Source organism: Ranitomeya imitator, chromosome 4 (assembly GCF_032444005.1).
Source record: "Ranitomeya imitator isolate aRanImi1 chromosome 4, aRanImi1.pri, whole genome shotgun sequence".
NCBI classification, from domain to species: domain Eukaryota; kingdom Metazoa; phylum Chordata; class Amphibia; order Anura; family Dendrobatidae; genus Ranitomeya; species Ranitomeya imitator.
In genome coordinates this window covers 353600709-353626816 of record NC_091285.1, presented here as the reverse complement: position 1 = coordinate 353626816, position 26108 = coordinate 353600709, and the positions used below count along the sequence as shown (strand labels likewise).

The 26108-nt window shown below is 41.1% G+C and overlaps 1 protein-coding gene across 22 annotated transcripts in view; it reads right to left on the bottom strand.

The window, feature by feature from the left end:
• Window positions 1–26108, bottom strand: part of LOC138676110 (mucin-19) — a 769116-nt gene that overhangs the window by 477240 nt on the left and 265768 nt on the right. For all 22 annotated transcript variants that reach the window (XM_069765013.1, XM_069765031.1, XM_069765021.1 and 19 more), the window contains 3 exons: window positions 20983–21075; window positions 13203–13290; window positions 12992–13126 (listed from right to left, as the gene is read on the bottom strand). In XM_069765013.1, the coding sequence (XP_069621114.1) occupies window positions 12992–13126; window positions 13203–13290; window positions 20983–21075 (316 nt within the window). The remainder of the gene's footprint in view (window positions 1–12991; window positions 13127–13202; window positions 13291–20982; window positions 21076–26108) is intronic.

Genomic DNA, 26108 nt, shown 5'->3' with positions numbered 1-26108 from the left:
CCTGCGCTTAGTAACCCGATGTTTACCCTGGTTACCAGTGAAGACATCGCTGAATCGGCATCACACACATGCCGATTCAGCGATGTCTGCGGGAGATCCAGCAACGAAATAAAGTTCTGGACTTTCTGCTCCGACCAGCGATGTCACAGCAGGATCCAGATCGCTGCTGCGTGTCAAACACAACGATATCGCTATCCAGGATGCTGCAATGTCACGGATCGCTCGCGATATCGTTGTGAAGTTGGTCAGTGTGAAGGTACCTTTAATGAGAGTCATGAGGTCAAAGGAACTGGTCAAGAAGCTCAGAGACAGAATTGTGGAAAGGCACAGATCTGGCCAAGGTTACAAAAGAATTTCTGCAGAACTCAAGGTTCCTAAGAGTACAGTGGCCTCCATAATCCTTAAATGGAAGAAGTTTGGGATCATCAGACGTCTTCCTTGACCTGGCCGTCCAGCCAAACTGAGCAATCATGGGAGAAGAGCCTTGGTGAGAGAGGTAAAGAAGAACCCCAAGGTCACTGTGGCTGGGCTCCAGAGATGCAGTAGGGAGAAAGTTTTATAAAAACAACTATCACTGCAGCCCTCTACCAGTCGGGCCTTTATGGCAGAGTGGCCATACGAAAGCCTCTCCTCAGTGCAAGACATATGAAAGCCAACATAGAGTTTGCTAAAAAAACACATGAAGGACTCCCAGACTATGAGAAATGAGATTCTCTGGTCCGATGAGATGAAGATAGACCTTTTTGGTGACATTTCTATTTGGTGTGTGTGGAGAAAACCAGGCACTGCCCATCACCTGCCCAATACAATCCCAACAGGGTGGCAGCATCATGCTATGGGGGTGTTTTTCAGCTGCAGGGACAGGACAACTGGTTGTCATTGAAGGAAACATGAATGTGGCCAAGTAAAGAGATATCCTGGATGAAAACCTCTTCCAGAGTGCTCTGGACCTCAAACTTTGCCAAAGGTTCACCTTCCAACAATACAATGACCCAAAGCATACAGCTAAAATACCAAAAGAGTGGCTTCAGAACAACACTTTCACTATTCTTGACTGGCCTAGCCTGACCTAAACCCAACTGAGCATCTCTGGAGAACCCTGAAAATAGCTGTCCTCGGGGCGTGGCCTGCAAGCAGATGGCAGCAGTTGCATAACTCCAGGGCTCCTGAGGTTGTGGACCTAACACCGGCACACAGCAGCTTCCAGCCAGAATCCTTACCTCCATATCACAGGCTGTAGGTGTCTGAAGGCTCCGGGCATATGATGACCAGGGGTAGAACCCAGAAACGTGGATTCCCACCAAGATTGGACTTCTTTTCCAGAAGGAAACCTGCAGTGACTTCAGGTAAAATGGCGCCTGCCTCTCCCTCTGGATCCTCTCACACCTCACATGGCATGGGGGGAGGTACAGTGGACACAGTAGAGCAGGAGCATAATGTACCTCTCACAAAAGGAGATATGGAGAGTCTCCTCTCTTCCTTAAGAGCCTCATTAAGAGAGGACTTAAAATCCATGCTGGGGGAGATGAACAGAGCAATCTCCAGCCTGGGAGAATGCACTTCCCATGTGCAAAATAAGATGGCATAATTCACCACATCATATAATGCCCTGATTGATGAGAATGAAGCTCTGAAAAATGAATTAGCCCAGCTTAGTGACAAAGTATATGATCTAGAGGACAGATCTAGAAGGAATAATGTTCGCATAAGAGGCATCCCTGAGAGGATTACTGATAACACCCTACATGCTTTCCTGCAATCATTTCTGCAAGCAGTTCTCCCTGATTTAACCCCTAGATATCTAATGGTGGACAGAGTTCTTAGAACTCCTAAACCACGGCATATAAATCCTGATCTCCCTAGAGACACATTAGCCAGACTTCATTTTTTCACCACTAACGAAATATTTCTGCAGAGATTAAGGAAAAACCCAAGCCTGCCAGAGGATGTGCAAAACCTCCAAGTTTTCCCAGACCTTTTTGCAACAATGTTGGCTAAGAGGAGGGAATATGCCCACGTTTGTAAGTCTCTCAGAGACAACAATATCCGATAGAGATGGGGTTACTCACTGGTGAAGCTGTTGGTCTCGTAAGATGGTCGGCTGGTGGTATGTCCCTCTCCCAAACAAGCAAAAGAAAGACTATCTGAGTGGAAGATTCCTTTATCTCCTAGGAAAATTAATCAGGGAAAAAAATTAACCCAGTAGTGGTCTAACCCATGATCTGGAGGTTTGGAGCAGGTCCATGTCTCTAAGGCCCATTGTGGGGCTAGTGGAAACAGTGCCCTTGTAGTAACTTTATCTGCTGATCCTTGACTTAACAGTTTGCATTCTTTTTTTGTTGTGCAACTTTGGTTATTTCTTTTTTGTTTTTTCTAGCTCTAACTACTTTTACATTTTTTCAGTTGTTTTCTTCTTTTTGCTTGTTCTGGTGGTGTGCGATTTTGAAGCCCTGACTTGTTTACATTTATTGATGCGTCTCTGCCCTCAAAGTAATACTATGATGGAAGAGTGTTTAGTCATTTTGATTACACTCAATATTGGGTTGTACTTAGAGGCATATGGGAAGTTCTAGGCGATGTTCCACTATGAGCATCCAAATACTATCACTCAATATTAAAGGACTGAACTCCCCAGGGAAAAGGTCCATGATATGGAGGGAGGAGCAGAAATTATGTGGTGTGTTTGCAGGAGACGAATTTGCTTGAGTCCGATAATAATAGGATTAGCCATCCCCAATTCCCCCACACATTCTTTGCAAATAACCCTGGCAAGAATGCAGGGATATGTACAGTGCCTACAAGTAGTATTCAACCCCCTGCAGATTTAGCAGGTTTAATAAGATGCAAATAAGTTAGAGCCTTCAAACTTCAAACAAGAGCAGGATTTATTAACAGATGCATAAATCTTACAAACCAAAAAGTTTTGTTGCTCAGTTAAATTTTTATAAATTTGAAACATAAAAGTGTGGGTCAATTATTATTCAACCCCTAGGTTTAATGTTTTATGGAATAACCTTTGTTTGCAATTACAGCTAATAATCGTCTTTTATAAGACCTGATCAAGCCGGCACAGGTCTCTGGAGTTATCTTGGCCCACTCCTCCATGCAGATCTTCTCCAAGTTATCTAGGTTCTTTGGGTGTCTCATGTGGACTTTAATCTTGAGCTCCTTCCACAAGTTTTCAATTGGGTTAAGGTCAGGAGACTGACTAGGCCACTGCAACACCTTGATTTTTTGCCTCTTGAACCAGGCCTTGGTTTTCTTGGCTGTGTGCTTTGGGTCGTTGTCTTGTTGGAAGATGAAATGACGACCCATCTTAAGATCCTTGATGAAGGAGCGGAGGTTCTTGGCCAAAATCTCCAGGTAGGCTGTGCTATCCATCTTCCCATGGATGCGGACCAGATGGCCAGGCCCCTTGGCTGAGAAACAGCCCCACAGCATGATGATGCCACCACCATGCTTGACTGTAGGGATGGTATTCTTGGGGTCGACTCGTATGCAGTGCCATCCAGTCTCCAAACGTTACGTGTGTGGTTGGCACCAAAGATCTCGATCTTGGTCTCATCAGACCAGAGAACCTTGAACCAGTCAGTCTCAGAGTCCTCCAAGTGATCATGAGCAAACTGTAGACGAGCCTTGACATGACGCTTTGAAAGTAAAGGTACCTTACGGGCTTGTCTGGAACGGAGACCATTGCGGTGGAGTACGTTACTTATGGTATTGACTGAAACCAATGTCCCCACTGCCATGAGATCTTCCCGGAGCTCCTTCCTTGTTGTCCTTGGGTTAGCCTTGACTCTTCGGACAAGCCTGGCCTCGGCACGGGAGGAAACTTTCAAAGGCTGTCCAGGCCGTGGAAGGCTAACAGTAGTTCCATAAGCCTTCCACTTCCGGATGATGCTCCCAACAGTGGAGACAGGTAGGCCCAACTCCTTGGAAAGGGTTTTGTACCCCTTGCCAGCCTTGTGACCCTCCACGATCTTGTTTCTGATGGCCTTGGAATGCTCCTTTGTCTTTCCCATGTTGACCATGTTTGAGTGCTGTTCACAAGTTTGGGGAGGGTCTTAAATAGTCAGAAAAGGCTGGAAAAAGAGATAATTATTCCAAACATGTGAAGCTCATTGTTCTTTGTGCCTGAACTACTTCTTAATACTTTAGGGGAACCAAACAGAATTCTGGTGGGTTGAGGGGTTGAATAATAAATGACCCTCTGAAAAAACTTTTCCCAATTTAAAAAACAAAAAAACAAAGAAATAACATTCTTTTTTGCTGCAGTGCATTTCACACTTCCAGGCTGATCTACAGTCCAAATGTCACAATGCCAAGTTAATTCCAAATGTGTAAACCTGCTAAATCTGCAGGGGGTTGAATACTACTTGTAGGCACTGTATATGAATGAAAAATACACTGGCGTTTCAGTGTATAAATTCTTATAAAGACCCAGCGGGTCAATTCCTGATTTTTTTAGGTGCTCTCTTAACAGTGAGGCGCATACTATTGTTGCAATATATGCTCCAAATAATGCACAGATTCTCTTTCTGAAAATCCGAAAAAAATGCAGTCACTGAATCCAATAAAAATATCTTTATTATAAACCACTAAAATGACATACAAAAAGACCAAACAAATAGTGAGAATGGGGCCAGCAGATGGCAAGACAAATGCCGCAGGCAACATGAAAAAAGCAGTCGCCCAAGGTATGGTGACCCTGGCAAAGCTCCAGAACCAACCAGCTGGTGTAGCAGAGCACATACCATACCACAAATCAACCACCCAGTAACATAAAGGTATCAGCAGTGCTGTAGCATGAGGTTACATAGTAACCCAGATAATAAGTATAAGTGGGGTAGGAGACATGTGGACGCCAAAATTACTGTGCATAATACCTGCTGTGTCCCGTGTCCCCTGCACTGGCCCGGACCCTCCACAGCAGGTATTATGCACAGTAATTTTGGCGTCCACATGTCTCCTACCCCACTTATGCTTATTATCTGGGTTACTATGTAACCTCATGCTACAGCACTGCTGATACCTTTATGTTACTGGGTGGTTGATTTGTGGTATGGTATGTGCTCTGCTACACCAGCTGGCTGGTTCTGGAGCTTTGCCGGGGTCACCATACCTTGGGCGACTGCTTTTTTCATGTTGCCTGCGGCATTTGTCTTGCCATCTGCTGGCCCCATTCTCACTATTTGTTTGGTCTTTTTGTATGTCATTTTAGTGGTTTTTAATAAAGATATTTTTATTGGATTCAGTGACTGCATTTTTTTCGGATTTTCTGATATGGTTTTGGCAGTTATCCATATAGTCCATGCTTGGTAGGTGTATGCTTATTCTTATATACTATTACGTCTTAATTTGTATCACGTCCTTACACCACCAATGTTGCTCGTTAGAATATTTTTGTAGATTCTCTTTCTGCAGAAAGTACAGGTCCTTCTCAAAAAATTAACATATAGTGTTAAATTTCATTATTTACCATAATGTAATGATTACAATTAAACTTTCATATATTATAGATTCATTATCCACCAACTGAAATTTGTCAGGTCTTTTATTGTTTTAATACTGATGATTTTGGCATACAACTCCTGATAACCCAAAAAACCTGTCTCAATAAATTAGCATATCAAGAAAAGGTTCTCTAAACGACCTATTACCCTAATCTTCTGAATCAACTAATTAACTCTAAACACATGCAAAAGATACCTGAGGCTTTTATAAACTCCCTGCCTAGTTCATTACTCAAAACCCCCATCATGGGTAAGACTAGCGACCTGACAGATGTCAAGAAGGCCATCATTGACACCCTCAAGCAAGAGGGTAAGACCCAGAAAGAAATTTCTCAACAAATAGGCTGTTCCCAGAGTGCTGTATCAAGGCACCTCAATGGTAAGTCTGTTGGAAGGAAACAATGTGGCAGAAAACGCTGTACAACGAGAAGAGGAGACCGGACCCTGAGGAAGATTGTGGAGAAGGACCGATTCCAGACCTTGGGGAACCTGAGGAAGCAGTGGACTGAGTCTGGTGTGGAAACATCCAGAGCCACCATGCACAGGCGTGTGCAGGAAATGGGCTACAGGTGCCGCATTCCCCAGGTAAAGCCACTTTTGAACCATAAACAGCGGCAGAGGCGCCTGACCTGGGCTACAGAGAAGCAGCACTGGACTGTTGCTAAGTGGTCCCAAGTACTTTTTTCTGATGAAAGCAAATTTTGCATGTCATTCGGAAATCAAGGTGCCAGAGTCTGGAGGAAGACTGGGGAGAAGGAAATGCCAAAATGCCTGAAGTCCAGTGTCAAGTACCCACAGTCAGTGATGGTGTGGGGTGCCATGTCAGCTGCTGGTGTTGGTCCACTGTGTTTCATCTAGGGCAGGGTCAATGCAGCTAGCTATCAGGAGATTTTGGAGCACTTCATGCTTCCATCGGCTGAAATGCTTTATGGAGATGAAGATTTCATTTTTCAGCACGACCTGGCACCTGCTCACAGTGCCAAAACCACTGGTAAATGGTTTACTGACCATGGTATTACTGTGCTCAATTGGCCTGCCAACTCTCCTGACCTGAACCCCATAGAGAATCTGTGGGATATTGTGAAGAGAAAGTTGAGAGACGCAAGACCCAACACTCTGGATGAGCTTAAGGCCGCTATTGAAGCATCCTGGGCCTCCATAACATCTCAGCAGTGTCACAGGCTGATTGCCTCCATGCCACGCCGCATTGAAGCAGTCATTTCTGCCAAAGGATTCCCGACCAAGTATTGAGTGCATAACTGAACATTATTATTTGATGGTTTTTTTGTTTGTTATTAAAAAACACTTTTATTTGATTGGATGGGTGAAATATGCTAATTTATTGAGACAGGTTTTTTGGGTTATCAGGAGTTGTATGCCAAAATCATCAGTATTAAAACAATAAAAGACCTGACAAATTTCAGTTGGTGGATAATGAATCTATAATATATGAAAGTTTAATTGTAATCATTACATTATGGTAAATAATGAAATTTAACACTATATGCTAATTTTTTGAGAAGGACCTGTATTTCAGAAGGTAACTAGATTTTTCAAATAAAAAGAACTATTTCCTGAAAGAATTAAAACCTTTGATTAGCGAGTTGCATTTACATGATTACTGGAGATATTTTCACGCCACAGAAAGGGACTTTGCTTTCTATTCCTTTCGACATCAGACCTACAGTAGACTGGATTATTTTCTAGTCAATAATAAGGCCTTAGGCAGATGCGTCTCATCAAAAATTGAATTTGCTGGTCAGATCACGCCCCAGTGACCTTGATACTCACCCTGAGACACCAAACAAACCCATCCTCTAAGTGGCGATTAAATAACTCTCTTCTTCTTGACAAGCATATGATGGAGAAAGTGTCATCAGAACTTTCACATTACTTTAACACTAATGATGTGGGGGAGGTTTCAGATGAGACCTTATGATCAGCACATAAGGTTGTCATCAGAGGAATATTCATTCAACAGGCATCTTATATGAAGAGGAAAAAAAAGAGAAGAGCAGAAATAAGATAATGACGCAACTCCATCAATTAACACGTCCGACTATCAACCACAGTCGGATCCTTCAGACGGAACCTGAAAACTCATCTCTTCAGGAAAGCCTACAGCTTGCACTGACACCGCTGCTGCCTCATCACTATCGAAGCTACCGCCTCACCAACACCGGAGCTACCGCCTCACCAACACCGGAGCACCTGCAACCCTCAACCTACTGTCTCCTTCCCCATAATCCTGTAGAATGTAAGCCCGCAAGGGCAGGGTCCTCGCCCCTCTGTATCAGTCCGTCATTGTTAGTTTGTTTACTGTATGTGATATTTGTAACTTGTATGTAACCCCTTCTCATGTACAGCACCATGGAATCAATGGTGCTATATAAATAAATAATAATAATAAATAATAATAATTAGAACTAATTAATAAATCCAACCCTTTTTTTGATAACTCAGAGGCTATATGCAAGCTTAGATTTAAATTACGAGAAAATCTCCTTTCCATTTATGCATATAATCTTAAAAGAATGAAAATGAGATTTTAGGCAACTGGGGACAGAGCTGGAGCCCTACTGGCACGCAGAGTTAAAAAACACAAAATGTGAGCCATTGATCACCTTGTAGACCCGCATGGCAATTATGTTTGGAACCCCAAGGAGATAGCAGGCCTATTTGCCGAATACTATACCCAACTTTATAATCTACATAAAGACCCTCAAACTCCTCAACCATCTCAGTCGGAGACTGATCAATATTTACTAAATATTAATTAACCCCGGGTATCCCAAAACCAGCTAAACTGTCTTAATGCTACCTTCACTGAGGAGATTAGGACTGCTATTAAATTGATGAAGAGTAATAATCTGTGTCCACTTCTAATCTGGAGGCTACGATTACTACATTAACGAAACCATGTAAACCACCTACATACATGCCCAGGTAACTTCAGGCCTATTTCACTTTTGAATTGTGACGTGAAGATATTTTCAAAAATATTAGCAATGAGACTGCACCACATTATTCCTTCTCTTATCTTCTCTTATCTCCTCTGACCAAGTTGGGTTTGTGGCGGGACACGAGGCAAAGGATGGGACACATAGAATGATTAATCTGATTAAAGTTGATGAGCTCTGTGGTTTCCCCAGTACATTCTAGTCACTTGATGCTGAAAAAGCTTTTGATAGGGTGAACTGGGGTTACCTAAGGAGTGTACAAGGTAATTTTGGAGTGACAGGTCCCATCTTTTTGGCTTTGGTAGCCATGAACTCTAACCCCAATGCAAGAGTCCATAAAAAAGGACCTAGAGAATCTTCAACTTGTATCTGTGTCATGGTTAGCCAAAATTAATACTTTTAAGATGATGTTGCTTCCAAAAGTTTTATATTGCTTTAGATGCCTCCCGATTAAGATCCCCCTGATATATATAACTTCCCTTCAGAAGATGACCAACCAATTCATATGGGCTAATAAGAAGCCCAGAGTGGCCAGTAAAACAATGTACTATCCTTATGATTTGGGGGAATGAGAGTTCAGAATATATTAGCATATCATAGAGTAGCCATTCTAGGGGGGATCCAGAGTTGGTGGCTAGTCGACAAACCCAACAAATGGTTTCAAATAGAATCTTTCTTTGCTAAATGGGCCTCAACCAGGCTGATATTGGAAACTGAGACAATTAAACATAGCTCCTATACTCCGTGCCTCCCGACAATGGAGGCTACCTTAAAATATTGGAGAACACTGGCCCTAAAATTGATAAAAAATCCCCTAATGGACATTTCACAAAGAGTGCTTGAATCTCACATTCCCTTTCTTAAGCTTCAAAAATGGGAAGAGGCAGGAGTAAAACATGTACAAAACTTAATGGACAATTTCTCGGTCATCCCCTTCGATCGATTGACAGCAACATTTCCAGGGATTCGGCATTATTTTTACCAATACCTACAACTTCAACACCTCATTCAGACCTCCACACAATTTGTATTTTTCACTCTCCTCATAGAAAACCGGGCTAATAGTTATATTCTATGACCGGAATCTAATTCTAAAGGGGTTTCAATTTTATACAAAGCTCTGAACGAGATAGATTTAGTTGATAAACTACCCTATATGAAGCAATGGGAATTGGAATTAGGCATATCCCTGGAACGAGATAATTGGAAGGTGGGTTTGGGAGAGGTACATTGTGTATCCTCATGTATAAACCATGTTGAACAGTTGAAAAAGATGCACCTATAATGATACCAGTGGCCAGCGAGACTAGCTCATTTTGCTCCAAATCAGTCCTTATTATGTTGGAAAGTATATAAGGAGAAAGGTACATTGGGTCTTCTATGGTGGTTTTCTCCCATAGTCGCTAAATTTTGGGAGGGTGTAGCCGATCTTATTAAAAAAGTTCTCATGATGCAGATATTATTGGACCCCAGCTTAATGGTACTTTACATTGGAATGGATAAGTTTCCTTTTAACCTTAGAGGTTCCCTAACTCACATTTTAATTGCGGCTAGATTAACTCTCGCTGCTAAATGGAAAGATCAGAATGTACCTACTATTAGAGAAGTGGTTGACAGAATTAACGTAAATTGTCAAGATGAATTATCTTTGGCTCAGTCCTTAGTAGCTATGAATAGAATATATCGCATATGGGATCCCTGGTTAGACAGTCCTATGTCCACCCCACTTCATTGAGACAGGACGAGAATTTGAAAAGTAATGGTGTAATCTCCAGCTCCTATGTGACCATGCACATGTTTAGTTTGGGTGTAATTATGGAGTAACAGTTCATATTACCTCCTTTTCCGATACATTATGTTTACTGCTTAATCTTCAAAAGTTAATATACAATACATGATTACTTGATGGAAAAGCTGAGATCACAGTGTTTTGATATATTGCACAGATATCCTCTGTTACTTCTGTTAGTTATGTGGTTCCGCCAGCCATGTTGGCAGGTGGCTGTTTGAAATCTTAATAAAAAAAAGCTGTCCATCAACATTCACTATCCAACCTGACGGAACTGGAGAGGATCTGCAAGGAAGAAAGTCAGGGAATCAGCAAAATCCAGGTGTGAAAAACTTATTGCATGTCAAGATGGGTTGCAGAGTGTACATTAACGAGAAAAAAATTTACTTTTTTGAATTTACCAAATGGCTGCAATGAAACAAAGAGTGAAAAATTTATAGGGGTATGAATACTTAGCGTTCGCACTGTATGCAGCTGAATAACTCAGCTGCTATGAGCGCCAACAACGGGTGTCACTCACAGCAATTCGGCACTGACAACTATAGAGATCTCCAGGAGACCACTGGTTGTCATGCCAATGAACCAGTGACCTGCGATCACGTGACGGGGGTCACCAGTGGGCAGATTTCCAGCCCAATGGCAGGAAGCGCAAGTTAACTACCACTGTCAGCGTTTGACAGTGGCATTTAAAGTTTTAATAGGGCGGATCGTGATTCCATCCGCAGCTATTCCGGGCACATGTCAGCTGTTCAAAACAGCTGACATGCCACGGTTAAAATGTGGGCTCACCGCCGGAGATCACATCAAAGGGAGTCCGACATCGGCGTACTATTACACCTGACGTCGGAAAGGGGTTAAATAATGAAAGGGGCGTAGTTCCAAAAAGCAGCACCTGACACAAGAGCTAATAGAAAAACTCAGCAGAGCTACAACAATGAACTAGTCTTAAACCCTTCCATAACACAAGAAATCAAAAACCTGTTTAGCTTATGATTAGTCATGTAGATTTCAAAGAGGACCTGTGCTGAGCTAATCACTGAGTTCTTCTAATCCCAGATACACTACAGGTCCCAGCAGAGTGCGGCACATTTGTGACATGCTGACTGTGTCCTGCCTCCTGCACACAGGGCTGTCATTGAATAGCAGGCTACATTCAAAGCACAGCCATGAAGACTTTGCATTGTGTGCTTTGAATAGACTGTAATAGAAAATAAGGAGATGGAGGTTACATTACAGCTCAATATTACAGCTCAATAACTGAGCAAAATTTTAACAGCAAATTAATTATGATGTTTCTACAATTCTCATAAGCTCCCTGTGGAGTCAACGCTATTCCCTGTGTGTGGTGGCCATTGCAGAAGGCAGGTGAGAAAGGAAAAAATTATCAGAAAGGGCTAAATTGTTTTACAAATTTTGTCCAAATCCTTTGAAGTTCAATTTTTTTTAACAAAATTAACAATTTTACAAATAACCAAGATAACAGCCTCACCATTTACTGCATATGATAGGATGGCGAAGGCCTTTTTCAAATGCTGGAAGGTCGACACTGGAGGGCTGTGACTAAGAGCCTCTGTGGTGAAGTAAAGGTACCGTCACACTCAGCGACGCTGCAGCGATATACTGTAGACAATGAGCCAATCGCTGGAGCGTCGCTGTTTAGGTTGCTGTAGAGACGTCAAACACAGCAACTCCAGAACGATGCAGGAGCGATCCAGTGACGTAACTGCGACTCACTTATCGTTCTCGCTGGTTGTTAGCTCCATGTAAAACATTGCTGGCATTTTTGCTTTTGCTGTCAAACACGACGATACACGCCGACCTGACGACCAAATAAAGTTCTGGTCTTCTAGCTCCGACCAGCGATGGCACAGCGGGATCCAGATCGCTGCTGCGTGTCAAACACAACGAGATCGCTATCCAGGACGCTGCAACGTCACGGATCGTTGTCGTTCTCATTGTAAAGTTGCTTAGTGTGAAGGTACCTTTAGGCTTGGCTGCAGGTTGTCGCCAGGTACCACTCCAGGGCAGCCCCCCAGGAACTGCCTTATATAAAACCTGCTCTCATGGGATAGGCTTTGTAAGCCAAAACTCTTCAGGACTTAGCAGGGTTAAACTCATCCAGAGACCGGCCATGGTCCCCTACATGGAAGCACCATGCTGTCGCAGCAATGCAGTTGAGCAGAGGAGACAACAAACTTTAATGGAACAGCTTGCCACGAGGAGAAACTGCACAGTGAGTGGGGCGGCACTGAGTCATGCAAGCTGCCGCTGTCACACATGCAATGTCTGTACATTTCACATCTTTGTGAGTTGTGAATGGAAATAGTTTTGAAGGCAGTAGATATATTGTATTCCAGGCTGAGATGTTGCACTCTTAACACAACACCAAAAGGTGAGGAGATCTAACATTGTGAACTAGTGTTGATCTATGTAGTACTGTTTCTTTTTTCCTTCTTTCTATGGTTAAATTTATGTGAGTAGTATCCACATATGTAATGCTAACTTCTATTGGATTGTGATATATAGAGATACAATCCTATTGTAGGTGATTCACTTCCTTTTTGACATAGTTGGCTTTTTTGGTGCTATGATACCCATGAAAGGTATATTTTTTCTGATATTGACTGAGTTACTTGGATTTGAATTTTAATGACCTTTATTCCGTGATTGGACGCTTCACAGCTTTTATCAAAGAGGCTCAAAGTTGTTTGTCATAGAATAAATCTTACCTTTTGTGTTTTCTAAGCCTTCTGGGACTGAGATATGTAGTTGCATCAAAGGCTTTACTGTCACCAATAATTGCATACGAGAAGGAAAATGTGAAAAGTGAATATGGTCATCCATTCGAAGGAAGATCAACTGGTCTGAAAGGGGAGAAAATTAGCATGTTGTATTTAAAATGCAATTACGGTAAAATATTTAAGTATTCAATGTAGGTACCTGATTTGTAGTGATTTTGGTCATAAATGTCACTATTTGATATCTCTCCATCTTTCCGAATCACAAATTTACTTTCCACCTTTCCGTTCTGTTAAGAATAAAACATTAAAGTTAGAAATTGTAGCTATGAAATATATATGAAATGCTGAAAACAAAAATGAAAAAAATGAAATATTTGTGCAAACAGTTTTGAAACGCATTCATTTTCTACTGTACAGTATTCTTATCCATCAGGTAATAATCAACAAAACCGTTCTCCATCCTATCTCTACAGCATAGTGGGGCATAAGTAACAATGGAATACAGACTGTAAAAAGGATACACAGTAACATCAGTTGCTTTTCCCATTAGCCCTTTACTTTGCTTCTAATCTTTTACAGTCTTTCTCTTTTTTTTAGTAAAAGCCTAGGGTTCATCAGGCAGTTATTGGGAAACAAATCTTTACTTTTAACTCACAGCCCCAGAAGACTTCTTTCCAAGTATGTAGTACTTCTAGGGGACCATTCTTTGCCTTATGGAGGTACACAAAGGCCCCACAAGGCATGATGTGGACTGCAGTTAAAAGAGTTGTCCCACAAACATAGTTCATCGTAATCAATAGATTTTGGAATAATAATAAGTTCCACAATTGGATGAGCTTAAAAAATATGTTCCTGTGCTGAGATAATCTTATAAATGTGCCTCTGCTGTGTACTGTGTAATGTCCGTGTCTCACCGTACAGGGACATGGTCTGATCATACCACAGCTCCTGGGCAGGGGAAGAAGCAAAAAAGTATACAGATATTACAGCACAGGACAGCAAATAATTATTTAACTCACAAAAATAATCAGCTGTGACCCCTTGCTGTGTTGTCTGTATACTTTATTTTGCTTCCCCCTGTCCAGCAGCTGTGGTATGATCAGACCATGTCCCTGTATGATCAGACACAGCCACTACACAGTACACAGCAGGGGCACATGTATAAGATTATCTCAGCTCAGGAACATTTTTTTAACACATTCAATCGTGGAAATTATTCTTATTCTAAGATGTATTGAATAAAATGAACTTTAAAATTAACTTATTGGGAAAATGCTTTTAGGGTCCTTTCTGCAGTATGTATAGTAATACTGCATATGTGTTTAAGGATCCCACAATTTATATTGACTACATATTATACTTGTGCACCTTCATTTGTACATATGAAATTAAAGGGAACCTATCAGGACCTCATGCCCCCAGAACCTCCAGCATTAGTGTCTGCATAACAGCCAATGCATTACATTACACACATAAAAAGATTTTTACAAAAAGTATTTCTAAAGTCTGCTTATGAATAACTAAGGGTTTTGACTATTCAAGGGGGCACCATTCTCCCATTCTAGTCAGCCACTTAGCATGTTAACATGCCCCTGTGGTTATGATAACATAACTTACAGGTGTCATCATCAACGCTAGCGCTATACTTACCTTGTGTGCTGCTTCTTCCCCTCTCATCATTGAGCCTCTAAAGCTGGCTGTATGCGTGCCAGCTTCAGAGAGGCACATTACAATTGATCGAAACTTCCGATCATGCACAGTGTGCCTCTCTGAAGCTGGCACGCATACACCCAGCTCCAGAGCATCAATGATGAGAGGGGAAGAAGCCATGCCCATGTGCAACATAAGTAAAGCGCTAGCAATGATGCCGGTGTTTGTAGGTGTTAGGAGTCGAGTTCCCGCCACTGCACAGGGGGAATCTCGAACCATGTCCGCTGCGGTATCCCATTCTCCTCCAGACACAGTAGAGCCTGCTTAGCAGAGACATCAGTCCCAGCGCCTGGCTCAAGCTGATACTGTGCGCTTGGTTACTGCTGCCTTTCCAGGCTCTGCCTTTGTAGCCAGTGCTGACCAGCAGGCGTTTCAGGGACTAAGTCCTGCTTTTCCCATACTGAGCATGCCCACGGGACGACCTCCCATTGGAGGTCACACACTCAGGTCCTGTAGCAGCTCCTATTGGACCATTAGGAAGGTCCTTGAGAGCTACAGCTATAAAAGGTTTGCATGGCCGCATAGCCATGCGCTAGTATAAACTTGATAATGTGTGTGTGTAGATGAATGTCTGTCGATGGATGAAAGCTCCTTAATCATTCCCATTCCTAGTGATGATGACTGCTCGCGAATGGTGGAAGCTGCCTAGCTCCTGACAGTGCTACCTGCCCACTTCGCACACGTTTATGCGTCTATTCGCAGTGCCCGCCTGTACGGCACCGTGCACAATCAGTGCACTTTCCTGACAGGCAGTCAGTGTAGAGTGGGAACTCCTGCTTGGACTCAGCATCTGACTCAGGGCATCCTCAGGCGTGGGCTCAAAAGCCACCGAGGGTCAGAGCGAGTCCAATCACCAGTTTAGTGGGGGTGATTCATAGTGATCCCACTAGTGTCTTTCAGCTGCACCCAGTGACTGCTAACAGGGCGCTGCATATTTACAGCGACTCTGTGAAGCAACAGAGTTCACTTCCATTTGCACTGGGTGAGGTCAAACCCACATGTGAGCAAGTGTCCATCCTCCATTACTCAGCAGCAGGTGTCATCTCTGCAAGGTGGACCACGGACTGCGAACACACCTCATATTCTCTAGTATTATTATTTGGTGCGTTCTTCCAGTCCTAACAGTAGGTTACGTTATCACACTCAGAGGGGCGTGATAACATGCTAAGTGGCTGACTAGTCTTGGGACACTAACGCCCCCTTAACTAGTCAAAGCCCTTATTTACATATCATAAATGGACTTTAGAAATAGTTTATTTCCTGTAATGTAATACAGGGACTGTTAGGCAGGGTTTTTACATATGCAGACACAACTGCTGGTGGTTCTGGGGGCACGACAGGTCCCTTTAATACTAAAGATTTGGAGGCCCTTTTTTGTTGCTTATTTTGTAGTATGCATTTGATGAGGGGGCACCATCCTAGGTGAAGCACCGATATCCACTCATCTTTCCCTAACAAAGGTTTAATTATGAGCTATGAATGGTTTCCTTTCACTTTGCAAGTTCATATGAGTCCTGACTTTGCATACAGAGAGATGAGACACATATAAAAGGTACACCTTATCCTGGTTGGATGTATTTTGCATTATTTGATCAGAAAGTGTGCACATTTTGCACTCGTTTGTCATTCGTAGAGAGATAGCAGTAGGCTAATTGTAGCATTTTCTGATCTGGTTCTAAAACCAATCCCGTGGAACAAACAATTAATGACTAATTCATACAATAGTTTTCCCTCTGTTGTTCTGGAAGGAAAGAAATACCAGTTGGAAGGATACATGGAAGCACAAAAATTGTCAATATATTTTTACACCAATCAAAATAAAAAAGGCATTTGAAGTGATTTGAGCTGAAGGCATTAAAAGATGCAACACCTCTAAAGAGGATCTTTCACCAAATGTTTCATGTTGAACTTGACACGTGATGTAATAGTGGCTACAGAGTCGAATAAAACTTTTTTTTCATTTCACCTCTCCATTGTGGAGATATTAGCAATAAAAATATTTGCCACGTAATGAGGTCACTTTTTATAAGTCCAAGTGGATGTTATTAGAAAGTTTCACAGGGGTGTATATTTCTTCTCCATGTGTGATGCTAACCAATCAAGCAGGCAGCAACACTCAAAGAAAAAAAGAACACGTCTTCTCAGACTGAGATGTATATTGTCAGACAGCCCTGATCTCCTAGTCCAACTTTATGCATGTTTAGATAGCCCAGACAACTCACACCTTTCAGATAAGGTCCCTGGGTAGGAAGGAGCAGTACAGATGAGTTTAGTTGTATCACATTACAGACCCTTCCATCAGCTCTCCTCCTCTCATAGCACTGTCACCTTTGCCGTACTGCCCTTTCCCCACACTAAACACTGCCTGTCCAGAGATGTGTCACTATCACACTTATGTCTGTTGTGCTAACTTGTACTTGCTCTGCATTGAGTCTGAATACATCTAACACAGGAGTCCAGAACAGCCAGGTTACTACTGTGTGATATATAATGACAGCCCTGATCTTACTGTCTGGGGAATTACAAGTTGTTCCCATACAACAGATATAAGTGTGATACTGCCACATCTTTATAATCACGAGGGCTGATATAAAGGTTTGAAATGTGACACAGCTAAACAAAGCTGCACTGCCCCTCACCCCACACTGACTCCTGCAGGAGATATAACCAGGAGATTAGAGCTGCATCATTATATCTCACATACAAAAGATTGCTCTAAACTAGGGATGGGGAACCTCAGGCCCAGGACCTTTTATCAGGCCCCCGAGTAGATTCTCAGGGACCGCATTCTTGGGCAGCCACCAGCTCATTAATTTCTTCTTGCTCTATTAGCATACACATGCAGTGTTCACTATTGAACACTGAAGGGCATGCAATGAAAGATTACATCCTGAAACCAGTGCCAGAGTCAGGATGGACTTTGTGGGCAAAGTTTGTATGGCCCCCAAAGGATGGTATAAATATTCAAATGGCCCTTGGCAGAAAAAAGATTACTCACCCCTGTTCTAAAGTATGGTGGGGCATGTGGTTCTGTTCTTGTGTTGATTGCCTGCTTATGATTGGTCAGCACACCAAAGGGGAGAAGACATACATACCCCCAGGGAAAACTGTGTGATAACACCCACTTGAGCTTAAAAAAAGTTACCGTAACTCATTAGGTGTCTAAATACTCCACAACAGAGAGGTGAAAATAAAAAAAATGTTTAATACCGCTTGTAGCTACTATTAAATTGTACACCCAGTTCAACATGAAAGGGTCAAAGGTCATTTTTAAAAAGTAGCTGTAGTTTCAGGAGAATTTGCAGCAGAATGTCTGTGCATGTCTCTAGCTCCTCCTCCTCACCTCTCTATACAACGTTATGAGCAGCAACTGTCATCAGCCCAGGAAAAGAAAAAAAACAACATTTCTCTGATAAGATATAATTCAGTGAATGGAAAAAAATAAAACAATGGCATTGGTTACTCTTTAAATACATTTGGTACATTTTAAATACTCTAATGTCCCTGTCACAGGAACGTATATTCTCTCCACTGAGAGAATTAGATCGATTATGTTAATGACACTCCAATCAAACTCTGATCCGAGTATCAGCTTAGTGTGGTCCGATTCTCTAAGCTAAGAGAATTGTAGCTCAAGCGAGGAGAAGATGAAGAACAAAATCTCTTCTCACACTAATTATGAAGTAAAAATGATCCTAGACAGCATTCAGAGTACATAAATGTATATTATAGTACTGGGTGACTCACTCACTACTTACCTGGAAAAATTGCTGTAACTTCTAAAAGATCGGTCGACCATACTGAAATTTGGACTGTACATACTTTGGTTCTTGAGAAGTGAGAATTCAATGAACCTCAGCTAGAGCAAAGAGAAACATCTTCATGCTGAGTGGAACCGTCGACTTTTCGCCCCATCCGTCGACATCACTATGAGATAGATTTTGCCACACATCTTTCTATGTTGGTAGTTTGTGTGTGGAGCTTACATTTCAATCCTGCTGAATTAATTCTTCATTTGCTAATAATTTACAGATACAGTATGGAGGAGCATATTTTCATTGTGAAAACTTATAGGAAAACTGAGTTGTTAAAGAGGTGTCAAAGTGGGCTTCTAAAGGCGTTTGAAGGTTGAAATCCACTCTCCAAGCCACGTGTTCTGTCTTTGGAGAATAAGCTGGAATGTACAGGAACATTATTGGATATACAGTACAGACCAAAAGTTTGGACACACCTTCTCATTTAAAGATTTTTATGTATTTTCATGACTATGAAAATTGTAAATTCACACTGAAGGCATCAAAACTATGAATTAACACATGTGGAATTATATACTTAACAAAAAAAGTGTGAAATAACTGAAAATAAGTCTTATATTCTAGGTTCTTCAAAGTGGCCACCTTTTGCTGTGATGACTGCTTTGCACACTCTTGGCATTCTCTTGATGAGCTTCAAGTGGTAGTCACTGGGATTTCTTGCCTTATAAATGAGGTTGGGACCATCAGTTGTGCTGAGCAGAAGTCTGGTGGATGCACAGCTGATAGTCCTACTGAATAGACAGCTAGAATTTGTATTATGGCAAGAAAAAGGCAGCTAAGTAAAGAAAAACGAGTGGCCATCATTACTTTAAGAAATAAAGGTCAGTCAGTCCGAAAAATTGGGAAAACTTTGAAAGTGTCCCCAAGTGCAGTTGCAAAACCCATCAAGCGCTACAAAGAAACTGGCTCACATGAGGACCGCACCAGGAAAGAAAGACCAAGAGTCACCTCTGCTTCTGAAGTTAAGTTTATCCAAGTCACCAGCCTCAGAAATCACAGGTTAACAGCAGCTCAGATTAGAGACCAGGTGAATGCCACACAGAGTTCTAGCAGCAGACACATCTCTACAACAACTGTTAAGAGGAGACTTTGTGCAGCAGGCATTCATGGTAAAATAGCTGCTAGGAAACCACTGCTAAGGACAGGCAACAAGCAGAAGAGACTTGTTTGGGCTAAAGAACACAAGGAATGGACATTAGACCAGTGGAAATCTGTGCTGTGGTCTGATGAGTCCAAATTTGAGATCTTTGGTTCCAACCACCGTGTCTTTCTGCGATGCAGAAAAGGTGAACGGATGGACTCTACATACCTGGTTCCCATCGTGAAGTATGGAGGAGGAGGTGTGATGGAGTGGGGGTGCATTGCTGGTGACACTGTTGGGGATTTATTCAAGATTGAAGGCATACTGAACCAGCATGGCTACCACAGCATCTTGCAGTGGCATGCTATTCCATCTGGTTTGCATTTAGTTGGACCATTATTTATTTTTCAACAGGACAATGACCCCAAACACACCTCCAGGCTGTGTAAGGGCTATTTGATCAAGAAAGAGAGTGATGGGGTGCTACGCCAGATGACCTCGCCTCCACAGTCACCAGACCTGAACCCAATCGAGATGGTTTGGAATGAGCTGGACCGCAGAGTGAAGGCAAAAGGGCCAACAAGTGCTAAGCATCTCTGGGAACTCCTTCAAGATTGTTGGAAGACCATTTCCAGTGACTACCTCTTGAAGCTCATCAAGAGAATGCCAAGAGTGTGCAAAGCAGTAATCAAAGAAAAAGGTGGCTACTTTGTAGAACCTAGAATATAAGACATATTTTCAGTTGTTTCACACTTTTTTGTTGAGTATATAATTCCACATGTGTTAAATCATAGTTTTGATGTCTTCAGTGTGAATGTACAATTTTCATAGTCATCAAAATACAGAAAAATCTTAAAAAGAGAAGGTGTGTCCAAACTTTTGGTCTGTACTGTATATGGTGGAGGATGTCTGAAAATGTGTGTAGAAACAAATTAAGATGTGAAACTGACTTCTGGAATCTCCTTGTTGCACAGACTTTCCCAGGAGACAGGCATGTCGTATTACACAAGTCAACAAGTGGCCAAGAAAGGTCGTGTTCACCCGTAAAAAGTAACTGTCATTCACTAATTGAAAGGGCCACACCAAGAGAAAAGCCTCAAATATGACAGGCACTTTGACAGAACCTATAGCGAGAAATTCAAGCTATGACCCCTGACAGAATACATTCAATAATATGGAATGGTGCATGCAGGCATGCTTGGATGCGAATGGTGAACATTTTCAACACCTGCTTTAAAAGATTAGTTTCTTATGAACCAAAGTATGTGCAGTCCAAATTGCAGGTACGCCAATAGGCCTGTATAGTACGATACATAAGTTTTTTTATTTTAGGTTTTGCCGTATTAATTAGTGGTCAAACGTATTCAACTTACCCTATTAAAGAGTAGAGTAATGCTATTTATGGAACTTGTTGATTGAGCATTTGCAGTCTGTGCTACATTTACAGAAATAAGCCAGCTGTCATCCTGTAAATTCAAAAAAGTATTTGTAAGTATTCATGTAAAATAGGTATGTTGTCAGTAGAAATTATGAAACCTCTGATCTATATGATGCTTGTCTCATGTAAATAAAATTAACCCTTTAGTGACCAAGTAAATTTTGACCTTAATGACCAAGCCAAATTTTACAATTCTGACCACTGTCACTTTATGCGGAAATTACTCTGGAATGCTTCAACGCATCACAGTGATTTTGAGACTGATTTTTCAAGACATATTGCACTCTATAATAGTGGTAAAAAATGTTCAATATGACTTGCGTTTATATATGAAAAAATTTAAATTTGCCCAAAATTTTGAACATTTTGCAATTTTCAAATTTTTCATTTTTGTGCCCTTAAATCAGATTGATATGTCACACAAAATAGTTCATAAATAACATTTCCCACATATCTACTTTACATCAGCACAATGTTGGAAACATTTGTTTTGTCAGGAAGTTAGAAGGGTTAAAAGTTGACTAGCATTTTCTTATTTTTGCAACAAAATTTTAGGAACCACATCACATCTGAAGTGACTTTCAGAGGCCTATATGACACAATGTATCCAAAAAAACACACAATTCTAAAATCTGCACCCTTCTCGGTGCTCAAAACCACATTCAAAAAGTTTATTAACCCTCCAGTTGCTTCACGAGAACTGAAACAATGTGGATGGAAAGAATGGGCATTTAACTTTTGTCACCAAAAATTAACTGACCAAATGTTTTTATTTTCACAAGGGTAAAATGAGAAAAAGGGTGAAAAAATTTGTTGTGCAATTTTTCCAGAGCACGCCTATATGTGGGGGAAATTCACTGTTTTCAGAATGGAAGGAGAACCGTTTGACTTTTTGAACGTAAAATTGGCTGAAATCAAGAGCAGACATCTTGTTGCATTTGGAGAGCCCCTGATGTCCCTAAACAGTAGAAGCCAACCACAAATGACCCCATTTTATCCACACCCCTCATGGATTGTATCCAGGGGTATAGAGAGCATTTTGAACCAACCAGTACGACACAAAATTTGCTAACATTAGATTGTCATCTTGAATATGTCATCATTAGTGTTAAGCATGAGTGCTTGCTACTCCCGCTTGCATTGGGTGCTCGGGTATGCACCAAATATCATAGGTATTGAGTGACATAAAAGGTACGGAAAGATATCCAGCTTCGGAAATAAAATAAAAAATCTTTATTTATATAGCTTAAAATGAGAAAGAAAGCTGTCGGACAATTATGTCGGCAATACCGGAGGAAGAGTTCCTGAAACAACTGAATGCGTTTCGAACACGTGGAGTGTTCTTAAACTTCAGTTTCATTGTGAGTGTGTAGTATGTCATATTATCTTTAATTATATAAAATTCAGTATATCCTTACTGTATGGAGTTCACAGAAGGTAATTGAAACTTGTTCAACCACATAGTCAATTGTCCAATGAGAGCATATAACCAGTCTTTGTTCCACTTATCTAACCAAGGAATTTAAATGACCAGTAGTTTGTTTATCTACTAACAAAGGATTGCTGGCATTCAAAGATGAGAGCTACCTGATTAGATCTTTCCCAGGAGATGTTTATCCTGATTGGAGGCAGTTTCAGTCTCCAGTACACTTACCTTGGGAAATCAAAGCCTTTAGAGAAGTTTCAATGTACAGTTGTTTAACATATAGAAAGAGAACTGAGTTTTTGTAAGGACAGACAGATGGAAGAGAGATGAGGAGATACATAAACAGAGAGAGACAAGCCTGATTGACTTCTACCATAATAATATAATGTATGTAATGTTTTTTTTTATTTTTTCAGTGACTGTGTATTTTCTTATTATTTATTAAGTAAATTCATTTTTGTTTATTCTATTTTTGTGTGAGCATTTATTTATTCATCACAATTCCAAGAATCCTTAACAAAACAGTGAGCAAGTAAAGACAGGAAATAAAAACACCCTGAACAGCTGAAACAGATGTCATAATTAACAGGAAACATTCATGGACAAAAACATTTGTTGCCAGAATTTGTTTTGCGGTATGTGCAGCTGCTGATAGTTTTAAAAGGGATACCAGAAATACACAAATCCCCCCAAAAAATAATAGAACTGCTGTGAAACGAATTGGTACATTTTAAATTGTATGTGTTATTATTAACATAATCCATGAATGAAGTTAAAAGATAGAATTAGAGAACATCTTTATGACATTGCTCAACCCACAGTTCACAATATTTCAAATGTTTCTAATCATTTTGTTACAACACATAGACAAATCACACATTTTAATTTGTTTGCAATAGAGCAAATACATAAAAATTTACACTGTGGAGACAAAGAAAAAAGATTACGTGACAGGGAAGCTTATTGGATATATTTATTAAATACTCGAGTGCCATTAGGAGTAAATCTTAAAAAAGAAATTATGTTGCACTATTAATTATATACTTTATTGCATTGTCTTTTGATACTATTGTGTTTTTGTTTTTCGTGCATCCTCTGCTTGCTGGTTTTAATCCGCATTTGTCCATGAATGTTTCCTGTTAGTTATGACATGTGTTTCAGCTGTTCAGGGTGCTTTTATTTCCTGTCTTTTCTTGCTCACAATGAAACTAAAGTTTAAGAACACTCCACGCGTTCAGCTGCTTCAGGCTCTCTTCCTCTGGTATTAGAAGCATAATTGTCAGACAGCTTTGTTTCTCATTTTAAGCTATATAAATAAAATATTTTTTATTTTATTTCTGGAGCTGGATATCTTTTCGTACCTTCTTGTGCAAGAGTCCAACTTCAGGCAGATACGCTATTCCGTGCTCGGACCATCTCACATGCTGTGGGAATCATCGTAAGGGTGAGCTGAATTTAAACTTTCACATTGAGTATTGAGTGACATGCTCAATTCCCTATCCCGTATATTTCATACCCGAGCACCCAATGCAAACTCGAGTAGCGAGCACTTACGCTGAACACTAGCTGTCATATTGTCATCATTTTTTTTCTTTTACTTTTGAAAAACCCAATTCTAACACCTAACTCTAACACAACTCTAACTCCAACCCTAACCCTAACACAACCCTAACTTCATCCCTAACCCCAACCATAGTTGCAGAGAAAATAAAACATTTTAAAAATTGTATTTTAGAATTTTTTTCTAACTAGGGGAGTGGCAAAGGGGGATATTTTTTACTATTTTTTTTATTTTAATCATTGTGATAGGGTCGATTGCAGTGATCAAAAGGAACCAATAGGAAAAATTCCCTATTGTTGCCAGCGCACTTCACCTGTCATTTTTTTACAGGAAGGTGACAGGGAGGACCGGGGGATGGAGCAGGAGGGTCCGGGGATTGCCAAGGTACTAAGGGTGTTCGGGTGACTTTACTTCTCTCTTCTCTGATATGCTAGATCATATCAGAGGAGAGAGAAATTAAATTTAAACCAGACTTTTTTTTCTTGTGATTGCCATTATTTGGTAATCATGGCAATCATGTGACAGGAGACTGTAAAAACTGGCTCTGATTATGCTCTGCAGGGTCTCAGCTACCCCCAGTAGCTGAGACCCCAGAGATTTTCCAACACTGGGGGGCACTATACCCTTATTTCCCAGGACTGTTAAAAAGCAGTGCTGAGGAATAAATACCTTTAACTGCCACTGTTAAAAGGTATTATTTGACTGCCACTGTTAAAAGGTGTAATTTTTCTCATTAATGTACACTCTGCACCCCATCTTTTTACTGTGGCAGTTGTATGTCAAAAATATACAGCCAGACATGGTTGGATCTCAATAGCATCGGTACATTGCTCCTGCAGTGTAACCAGTCCATCTGAGGTGTGACAATTTTCCAGCTATAGTAATAATACAATTGTTTTTCAGCAGTGAAATATTATATGGCTTTTATAGTCAAACAGTTGTGCATCAAAAGCATACAGCCAGATTTGGTTGGATCTCAATAGCATCACTATATTGATACTGCAGTGTAATACGTCCATGTGAAGTGGGCGAATTTGTGTGTTACAGTAATCCTGCCAATTTTTTTCAGCAGACAAATATTATACTCCATGTATACTGCAGCAGTTGAGTGGTTAAAAACAGCATCACTATATGCTTCGGCACTGTAACAAGTCCAAGTGAGGTGGGCGAATTTGTGTGTTCTAGAATTCCTGCCATTTTTTTCAGCATACAAATATTATGCCAGTTGTGCATCAAAATAAAAAAGCCAAAGTTGGTTGATTAGAAATAGAGATAAGCGAAGCTTTCAGATGAGCACCCCGATGTTCGCCGAACAGTTCGTCAAACATACCCAAACCCCATTGAATTCAATGGGAGGGAAAGCAAAACACAGAGATAACATCTTAAGGGGGACAACAACACCTCAAATTAGGGGTATACACCAGGAAAAGTGACATAAATTGACCTAGAGTACAAATACAGTAGTATAATTGTGCAGCATGGAACCGGGCTGGACCAGCATTTATAGCTGAAATATTGATCAGTAGCAGGTGAATGAGTGACAGGTGTAGGCCTAGTGCTCTGAGAGGCCTGACAAATTAAGGCAACACACATGAGGGAGACCCAACTTGGAGTCCAAACATTTCCAAAAATTAGGGGTAGACAACAGGAAAAATTGCAGTACACCATCATGTCGCAGACAACATCACCGATTCCTTGAAAAAACCTATGTCTGCGAGAGTGCCTTTCAAAATTGACAACTGGACCAGCAAGCATGGCCAGGGGCATTACATCTCATTGACTGGGCACTGTGTGACTCTGTTGGCTTTGGCAGCAGGTGATGGTCTGCTCCACAAGTCTTGGAATTCCAAAGGTTTGCAGGACCCTTGGGGATGGAGACCTAAATCACTACACAGCAGAGGATGGAGAACTAAACTACTAGACAACATGGATAGGAGAACTAAACTACTAAACATCTTGAGATGGATAACTAAACCATTACACACCAGGGGAAAGAGAACTAAACCACTACACAACAAGGAATGGTGAACTAATCCATTAGACAACAAGGTGCAAACAGACAGCAAGTCTTGGA